General features: G+C 55.2%; 1 protein-coding gene across 2 annotated transcripts in view; it reads right to left on the bottom strand.

Annotated features, from left to right (window-relative positions):
• The window catches only part of CPNE2 (copine 2), a 28,590-nt gene extending 21,874 nt beyond the window's left edge, over positions 1-6,716 (bottom strand). Inside the window, exons 1-5 of one of the 2 annotated variants that reach the window (XM_025044619.1) lie at positions 6,448-6,716; positions 5,937-6,154; positions 3,691-3,870; positions 1,962-2,036; positions 107-178 (exon numbers count right to left, since the gene is read on the bottom strand). In XM_025044619.1, the coding sequence (XP_024900387.1) occupies positions 107-178; positions 1,962-2,036; positions 3,691-3,870; positions 5,937-6,116 (507 nt within the window). In that variant the 5' untranslated portion in view covers positions 6,117-6,154; positions 6,448-6,716. The remainder of the gene's footprint in view (positions 1-106; positions 179-1,961; positions 2,037-3,690; positions 3,871-5,936; positions 6,155-6,447) is intronic. The other variant, XM_006908778.3, reaches the window with a different exon arrangement.
• Between the last annotated feature and the right edge of the window lie 2,453 nt (positions 6,717-9,169).

Below are 9,169 nucleotides of genomic sequence, written 5' to 3'. Positions count from 1 at the left end.
GGGTGATGACAGCAGGGGCCAGAAGCTGCAGGGGTAGGCCATGTGACCCGGGGGTGGGGGAAGGATCCTGCTCCCCGAAGGTGAACCCCCTCCTTTCCCATCTCACCTTCTTGTCCAGCCTCCTGCCCGCCAGACTCAGTGTAATGACCCGGTTGTCTGACAGCTCCTGGGCAGCAATCTGTGAGGCCAGAGGAATGTGAGGGGTCAGGACCTGCTCTTTAGACACCCCCGGCGGGCACAGGGTGCCCCGACTCTCCAGGGCTAAGGGGGAAGGGGGGAGGGGTAGCGCCAGGCAACCTTGAACAAGTCTCTTTTCTTCCGCAAATATCAGTTTCCATCTTCTGAAGAAAGGGGTAACCCATTGGATACGAGGAATCAGAAAGTGACCCCATGTGGCTCAGCAGAGGGGGCCACAGGATGGTGAGGGGAGATAAAGCAGAGACCAGACGTGAGGGGTGGTCTTGAGCCCTGGGGAGATGTTCTGGACCGGGGAGCACCCTGACAGGCCCCCTCACACCCCCACTGCAGACTCAAAGCACAGCCACCTGAAAACACTAAGGTATTGAGAATTCCAGCAACTTCGCTATGCAGCTAGGGAAACTGAGGCCCAGGGCGAGGATGGGAGCTAACCGAGCTCCCTCTGCTGTGTCATCAGCTCACGCTGTCGTCTATCGTCTATGCCTCCCCAGCAGCCATGGCCCTCTGGCCCCGGCCCAGCCAGTGACGGACAGGCTGGGTGACCCCAGGGCTGTCATCTGCCCTTTCCAGCCTCTGAGGAAAGCCCTCTGGCTGACAGCAGCAGTGTAAGCTGGGTCTTCTCTAGTCTAGGGCTTCCCTTCCCCTTCACACCTCTAGGATGACCTCACGGAACATGCTTCTCCACCCTCCTAAACCACAGACAGTGGCCAGGCTGGACGCCCCTCTTCCCTTCCTCTCCTCCAGCCGAGACTCGCTGTGGGGTGGGTTCTATTGCTGCACCCATTTCACAGAGGAAAGAACAGAGGCCTAGAGAGGGACGGGTGGAAATGCTGGGGGCAATGGCCTACCAGGCTGAGTCAGTCCGTCAGGGTTGGCTTCCAGGTAGAGGGGAACTAGCTTGTGAAGGCCGGGTGATGGGGAGGTTTTGAACCCTGAAAAGGTCGGGGGAGGGTTGGGAGAGGACATGCCAGGTGGCAGGAACTGTGGATAAAGGCCTAGGGTATGTGCAAGGTATGCCAAGAATACAGTTTGCCTTGAACTCAGGGCACGTACATGACTGGGGTGAAACATGGCTGAGGCAGGAAACGAGGTGGGGACTGCCAGGTCCCTCACGGCCTTGACTGCAAGGTTCCACAGGCCGTTAAGGGCCAGGGAGGTTCTAGGGCAGGGGAGTGACTTCACGTGAACACATGTAGGTTTGGCCCTCCTCCTCCAGCATGTGGAGGTCCCCGAATCACTCAGGCTCTGAAGGGGGACAATCTAGGGGATAATCTCATGCCTCTCTGGGCTTCAGTTCCCTCATCTGTAAAACAGGGTTTCCACGCTTTCTGGGAGTCTGTGAGGACTAGCAGCTCATCCACACAAAGGGCTCGCGCATCGCAAGAAATCATTGCACATGAGGAATCTCTGCATGCTGCAGCCACAGCCAAGCTCCGATGGGCAAGGCACTCCTGAAAGACCCCCAAGGGAGCACGGGCAGGGGCCAGTCAGTGCAAGGCAGGGATGCTGGGAGAGCTCTGGAGGCCTCAGGGACCAGTAGGAGCACCCCTGCCCCGGGCCCCTATCCCCAGCTTGGCGGCCCCCAATGCATCATGTGTGGAGCCAGGAGCCCGTTGCTAAGAGACCTGTTGCTAAGTTGTAAGTTGGGCCTTTTTACTCCAAACAAAGCTAGTGATTATCTGCCAGGGAAGCGGCCCATTGATGGGGGCGGGAGGGGGGGGCGGAGGGCAGAGGCAGAGGGGGTTGGAGGGGGGTGTTGGTACCGTAATCAAGCCCTTCCCCGCAGGCTTGTCATTCATCAGCAGCAGTGGCCGAGTGATCTTTTTGCTGGAAACGATCTGGGGGGAGGAAGGAGAGAGGAGCTCCGTGAGGAAAACTGCTCATCAGGCACCGCTCACAGCAGCTGCCCTGTGCCAGGCGAAACCTCCGCCTGTGTGATCTTCATTATGGGAGGCAGACAGCAGCCATTGCTAACCCCAATGGGTAGCAGAGGAGACTGAGGCCCAGAGAGGTTAAGACACTTGCCTGAAGTCCCACCGCTGGGATGGAATCTCCGCAGTCTGACTCCCGTCCACCTGGCTGCCCCCAGAAAAAGGCTCTCGCAGGGCTCACATTCTGGAGACAACCGTAGGGAGTCTTGTCCCCTAACTGCCTCCCCCAAAGCCATCCACAGACCCCATTTTCCTCTGATAAAGTCCTTCTGTGCATTTCCATTGGTTTGGATAGGAAATACACTCACACAGGTTCAGCATCAGTACAACAGAGAAAGGAGGCGTGGACCACACTGTAAAGTGGCCTGCCCACCAGCTCCGTGCACCCCACTCCCACACCCTTCACAGGCCCCCCGGTTCTTGGTTTCTTAGGGCAAATGCCCTGAGTATGCTTTGTGCTGATAGAAGCATGCTCCCGTTTCCCCCGTGCCGATCTTCTCTGCAGTCCCCTCCCTGCCCCTGTCCACCTGTTCTGTACCACCGTGCACCGCAGCACCTGGCTCCCTGTCCTCTGGCTGGCGGGAGTCCAGCCAGTGGGGACCTCGGCAGGAGCAGGGCGAGCGGAAGGGAAGAAAGGCTGGGTTGCAGTGTGGTGGAAGCTTCGTTGCTTGTCATTGGCCTCAGCGGCAGTGCAGAGACCACAGCCACTTCCTGCCCCGCCCCTCCCTCCAGGCTTCGCTGGTGTCAGGCCCTGCATAGGTGTCCCCTCCGTCGTAGGTTCCTGGCCTCTGTCCGCTCAGCCGGAAACTCTCTCCTCGGTTGTCGTGTGTGGACACGCAGCATGGCGGGGACCCTGATGGATGGCTCACTTCTTGAACGGCTGTTGGATCCTTGCTTTTTTCATTGAACATTATCTCTGGGAAGGCCCAGGGCATTTCAATCTCCATTAGGACCTCAGAGCATTTTTCATTTTATTCCCTCACCCTCCCTATAAGCTGGGCAGCCACCATTATCCCCAAGTGAAATATGAGGAAACTGAGGCCCAGAGGGGGTGGGGCTTGCCCAAGGACACGTAGCCATAGAGGATGATCAGACCCTGTGTCAGGGGCTCCTGGCCTTCCAACCTCCATAAGCTCACCAAGGACTGAGCTGGATGGGAAAGCGTGGCCCAGATAGGCAGAGGAAGCTGCCCAGGGTCACGCTGAGTCAGCAACGAGTAGGACTACCATGGTGTCATGGTTACTGGTTGGATGCTCCTACCCCAGGATGTCAAGACCATGGCTGATCACTGCCTCTAAAATCAGAAGCGCTGGCCACGTGGGGCCCCAGTTCCTGTGTGGCAGCATTGTCTTCCAACGCGAGCTCTTCAGCCTGGCCCCAAACCCACCATACTACTCCCCTTTTTTTATGGCTGCTGGCCCAAAAGGCTATCTGTATTTGTGATGCCACCTTGGGAGCCAACCAGGAAAATGGAGCCAAGGAAAGCAGGTGGCAGGAGAGACTCTCTCCTTGGGACAGTTCTTGGGAGCCCGGTGACATCTGGGGTAGGGGCCCAGCTCACCATGCCCAGGCTGCAGGAGAACTGGCCCAGGAAATCATGCTCGTCGAGCTGCATGCTGGACTTGTCCTGGTCGAACAGGGCAAACTTGAGCTTCTGCACCTCCTCAAAGTGGTAGTCGAGGACGAACTTCTTGGAGAATGCGGGGTTGAGGTTGTTGACTGCAGTTTCTGTCCTGTCGTACTGGCAGAGCGGGCAGGGAGACAGGAGTCAGAGTCAGGCTCAGGTGCTGGTTCAACCCTTCACAGGCTGCTGGAAATCATTCTGCTAACTGGCTGAACACTGACTCTGCCACGCATTTAGCCAGTTACCTGGATGACTACAGCAATCATTACTGTCAGCTCACTGAAGCACAGAGAGGTCAAGTGACTTACCCAGGGTGGAACAGCTGGAGGGGCAAGGCCAAGATCTGAACCCAGGTCTGACCCTCTGGCTCTGGCTCCATATCCAGGTGCCAGAATAAGAGCTGGGGCCCTGTCCCTGCCTAGGTAAGTGACAGAGGACAAGTCCCTTTTCTCATCTGAGCCTCAGTTTCTACTTCTATAAAATGAAGAGATTTGAGTCTGGTTTTCATCTTTTTTATTTTGGGAAAATTCTTTTTGCAAACCACATTTTACATGGAAGCTGAGCGATCTCCCCATAAGGCAGGATCCCTAATGGGAGGTGGGTTGGGGGCTTCTGCCCCTCTCTCCCAAGGGCAGATGCTTGTACCTTGTCAAAGAAATGTCAAAACTGGAATTGTGCAGCTCAAAAACCCCACCTACTGTGGCAGCCGAGGCCTGGGTAAGGACAGGCCTTGTACTGTGGGTCAGTGGTAGGGCTGGGCCAGGAATCCCGCCTCCTGGCCTCTCCACACTGAGGCCCCAAACCTCAGAGTCTGGGTGACCGTCTATTTTGGGGCCCGGGCTGTGTTGATTTTTCCTCCCACTCAGTTCATTTCCAAGGGCTGGAGCCGCAGGGAGAGGTCTTGCCCCTGGACTATTTTTAGCCAGGGTGGCCTGTCCGGGTGGGAGATCGTCAGGGAGGTGGGGGAGTGCCTGAGCGGGGGCGGGATGCAGTGGTGGAGGACACCGTTCCCCGAGGGACATGCGGGTGTCCCAGAGACCTGGCAGAGAGGATGGGGACGCTCAAGACATTCCGGCCGCAGGCCCGGAGCTCCCCCAGGAGCCCTCAGCTGACCCCATGTCCTACCTCCCACCCCTGGCTGTATCGCCAATACACTGGGTGACACGGAGAAGTCCCTACCCACTCTGGGCCCCAGTTTCTCTCTCTAAAATGGATCGACAATCTCAGGACCATTTCCTTGGCGTCATAAGGAGCGAATAGCTGTGGAAAGTCTTCGTAAACCACGGTACCTTCAGCGGGATGCCCGCTCTGGTCCAGTCAGTAACTATGACAAGTTGATATGTATTTTGGAAAATTTGCATGCACGTTAACAGTGGTTCTCCCTGACAGGCAGGTATCCAATTATTCTGATTTTCCTTAGGTCTATCTGGCTTTTCTAAATTTACTACAATGAATAAAAATCCCTTTTGGAATAAAAACAAAGCCATTTTTTAAAACTTAAAAAGTCTTAGAGTTTGGATTTCTCATTATCCTTCCTCTAGCTACATCCCTCCCCAGTTCTCAGGGCGAAGTTTTCCAGTTCAGGAGTCCTTGGCTCCTTGGGACTCCTGAACTGGAAGTCCCAAGGAGCCATCCCCAGTCCTGGCATCTCCAAGGTAGGCAGGGAAAAAAAAACTCCTTATTTCACAGATGAGGAGATAGGCTCAGAGAGGGACAGCCACTTGTCTAAGGCCACACAGCAGGGAGTAACAGAACTGGGCCTTGGCCCAGCTCCAGGACCAAAGCCTGGATCCCCTATTTCTCTGTTTGCCCCTCACTGACTGTGTGTATCCATTGAGGAATAAGAGGGAAAAATTATTTAAAAAACGGAAGCAAGCACTTTGTAAAATTCGAAGGTTTTAACTAAATATTATAATAACTTCAAATGCGATATAAAACAATAAATGCAGAATTATGTAATTATAAAATACGTCTATGAATTATAATTTAAACACATACGTAATTATATTAAGTCACAGTAAAATAAAATTTAATTTTAAGAGTAACAATATTCTAAGGAGTCCCAGCCCACACTCCAGTTACCTCCAAGGGCCTGACCTGGAGGCCCCAGGACCCCCTGGGAGCCCTTCCCCAGCCACCTGGCCACCCTCCGCCCAACACGGATGCACATGGAGGGGCCTCACCTCGATCCACCTGCCATCGTTCTCTGTGAAGAGGACACAGAAGGGGTCGGACTTGGAGGTGACGTCCCGGTCCAGCAGATTCTGGCCACTCACTGACAATTCCACCTTGCACACGCAATATTGGGAGCCCATGGGGGCCACCCCCGATGCTGGGGCACCCCCACCCGGTATGTAGGCCATCGGGGTTGCCAGCGGTGGCGGCAGCAGTTCCTGGCAGTCTGGGGGGATAGGAGTGGGGGTCAGAGACGGGACAGATGTCTGCCACACCATTCTAACTTAAGGAGGTGTCACCATCCTACCTTCAGTATATGGGTAGAAGGATGGAAGGAAAGGTGTGGGGGGGGAGGGGGTAAAGGGGGAAAAGATCGGAGAAATGCAGGAAATGCAAGAAAAAGGAGACTGGTAGATGTGTCTAGTTTGTCTTTGAAGTTATTCTCTGCTTTGGTTGATCTTTACTTGTGAGATACACACCAGGTCCAAGTAGCCCCTATCAGACCAGCAGAAAACTCACAGTGGACATGGGCGTCTCAGACATTCATTTCGCCAGGAAAACCGGGGCTTCTCCTGAGCATATTGGCATCTTGTGGCTACAGTGGAGCTTGTAATTGCTCAGGTTTCCATCATTGCTTTGGCCACTAGAGAACTCACTTCTGACAACTTATTCAAAACTTGACCTTGTTCGTCGTCTATCTTGTTCATCGTGTGTCCCTGGCCTAGCACTGTGACTGGTGCATAGGACACAGTCAGTATGTATCTGAATAAAAAAAACCATGAGTGTATAAATCAATGAACAGATAAACCCTCCATAGTGTTCAGATCCTGCCTGAGCTGGGCCTCATCCTAAACTCATAGTTTACCCTTTCCCTGTACCCAGCTTCCCCAGATTCCATACCCTGGGCCTTATGTTCCCCCTTCACTATCAAGCCCAGTTACTGGCATTGCTTACTTTAATCAGTTCTGTTCTCCTGCAAGGGCAGGGTCTTCATTTGGAGCAAGTGTGGAGAAACCCACCCCAAGGAGCAGAGAGGAGCTCTGGGTCCCAGAGGTGACAGGCCCTATGGACAAGCCCTCTGGCTCCTGGCCTTCGTTTCATCATCTGTCCATGAGACGTCACGACACTCTCACACGGCCTCCATCAGAGTGTGGATGAGCCCAGCCCCAAACTCTGACCTACAAAGCCCAGGCTCCAACTGCTTAACTAATTAATATCTTACCCCCTCTCTGTTGAGTGGGTAACTGGCCCTGCTCTGCCCCAGAGGAGAAAAGGGAGAGGTGGGCATACCCTCTGGGAACTCCAGTCCGACCTCCTGAGCTTACGAGCCCTGACGTCACCCGCATGATGTCTCTGATCCTTATTCTGTCTTGTGAGGCAGGTACTAATATTGCCCCATTTCCCAGAAAAGGCCCCTGAAGCTCATTCATTCACTCTAGAGTGTTTACCGAGCATCTCCTAGGTCCCAAGAACTGTGCCAGGGCTGGGATCCTGCAGTAAGAAGACTGTCTAGTCTCAGCCCTCACGTTCCGGTCTGGCCGAGAAATGGGAACAGCAGCCAGATCCCACGGGCTGGAGGCTCTGTAGGGAGCTGGGAATAGAAGTCTTGGAGAGTTCTGAGCACACAGGTGACATTGATTAGATTTCTGTTTTTAAAAGCTCACTTTGGCCCTTGTAGGGAGAAGGGTTTATCAGGCAAAACAGAGGCAGCAGGAAGGCTGGCCAGGAGGTGGCTGTCGTCCAGACAGGAGGGACCAAGCCACAGTGGCAGTGCTGGGCTTACTTCCCTTCCCTCTGACCCGGCCACAGGCCACTCCTTGAGTGCCAGCCTCTCCCTGGCTGTCACAGGCCCCAGTCTGCAGGAGGCCTGGGTGAGTGTGGGGCAGAGGCCCCTCTCCCCATCCAGACACAGGGATTCCAGGCATGTCTGGTAAGGAGAGGATCTGGACAGTGACAAAGCCAGTGCTCGGCCCCTCCCTCTTCCTGTCTGTCCCTGGAACCTCATTATAATCACACGAGCCCAGAGCGTCAGGACAGCACTGCAATTTGCCTGCAGGATTTATTCTTGTCATGTAGAAATTAGTTTCCTCGGAAGGGCTGGAGCATGGCATTCACTCTCACTGAGTGCAGCTGGGTGGCCACGCCAAGTAGGGAAGGGGTGAGCATGACCCTCAGAATCTTTGACCCAGCCAAAATGGGCATCTTGCCGTGTGGCTGAGAGAACTCGTTTATACTTATGACCTCCCAGAGGTGCAGGTGGGATATCATATCAACCCTCATTTTACAGATAAGGAAACTGAGGCCCAGAGAGTGGAAGTCACCTGCCCAACATGCCACGGCCATGAAACAGCAAAGCAGAGTGTGAGCTGGTTCTCCAGATTCCCGGGGCCAGTGCATGGCTTTCTGGCTAGGGTGGGGGGACTGCCGAGCATGGTGGGGACTAGGACGTAGATGAGGACAGTTGGGGAGTCAGCCGGCCAACGGGAGCCTGAGTCTAAGAGGACCGCAGAACACCCAAGGTCACCAGTTCCTCTTGGGTCACCCTGTCCACACCCCTGCATCTCCCCTTGTCACTGATGGAGTGGATTCCAGCTCATCTACCTCCTCTCCACCTCTCAGGCCCCCTTTATGACATGCTAGATGCCACCATGCTAGATGCCACCCTGCTGCCAAGTCATAGAGCTGTTTTCATCCTAAGGAGTGTCAGGTACACACACTCAGGTTCAGGCACTTCCTCGTGCACATACATGTGTATGGTCACGTACACACACGTACACACATGCTCTCAGGCTAACGGACGCAAAGAGACCTGCTCATATGAACACTCTGGGGCCACTTCTCCCCACCCCCGCCCTCCCCCAATCCAAGTCACCATCATCACTAGCCTGGGTTCCCGCAGTGCCCTCCTATCCGTCACTGACGTGGGCCCGGCTGAGGGTGTGGCCAGGAGGGCCAAGTCACAGGGGGAGGTGTGGGCTGGGCTGGATTCCCCAGACCCCGCTGCAGCTTCACCTGGATCAGCTCACAGGCCCCAGCTAGAGTGAGCAACGGGTGGGCGGGGAAGGGGCGCTCCTCCCCCAGCTCAGAGCAGATCCCCCAGCCCCAACTCACCCTCTGGCTGGAAGCCTCTGGATCCCCGAAATGGGGAGCACATGATGTCCGGCGTTGGGGCAGGCCGGGTCAGAGTGGGCCCCTCTGTGCTAGCCCCGCAGTGGGCAGGCGGGCCAGACCCTGAGGCCTG

The sequence above is a fragment of the Pteropus alecto genome, unplaced genomic scaffold (genome assembly GCF_000325575.1).
Source record: "Pteropus alecto unplaced genomic scaffold, ASM32557v1 scaffold123, whole genome shotgun sequence".
Classification (NCBI taxonomy): domain Eukaryota; kingdom Metazoa; phylum Chordata; class Mammalia; order Chiroptera; family Pteropodidae; genus Pteropus; species Pteropus alecto.
This window is presented reverse-complemented; position numbering and strand designations above follow the sequence as displayed.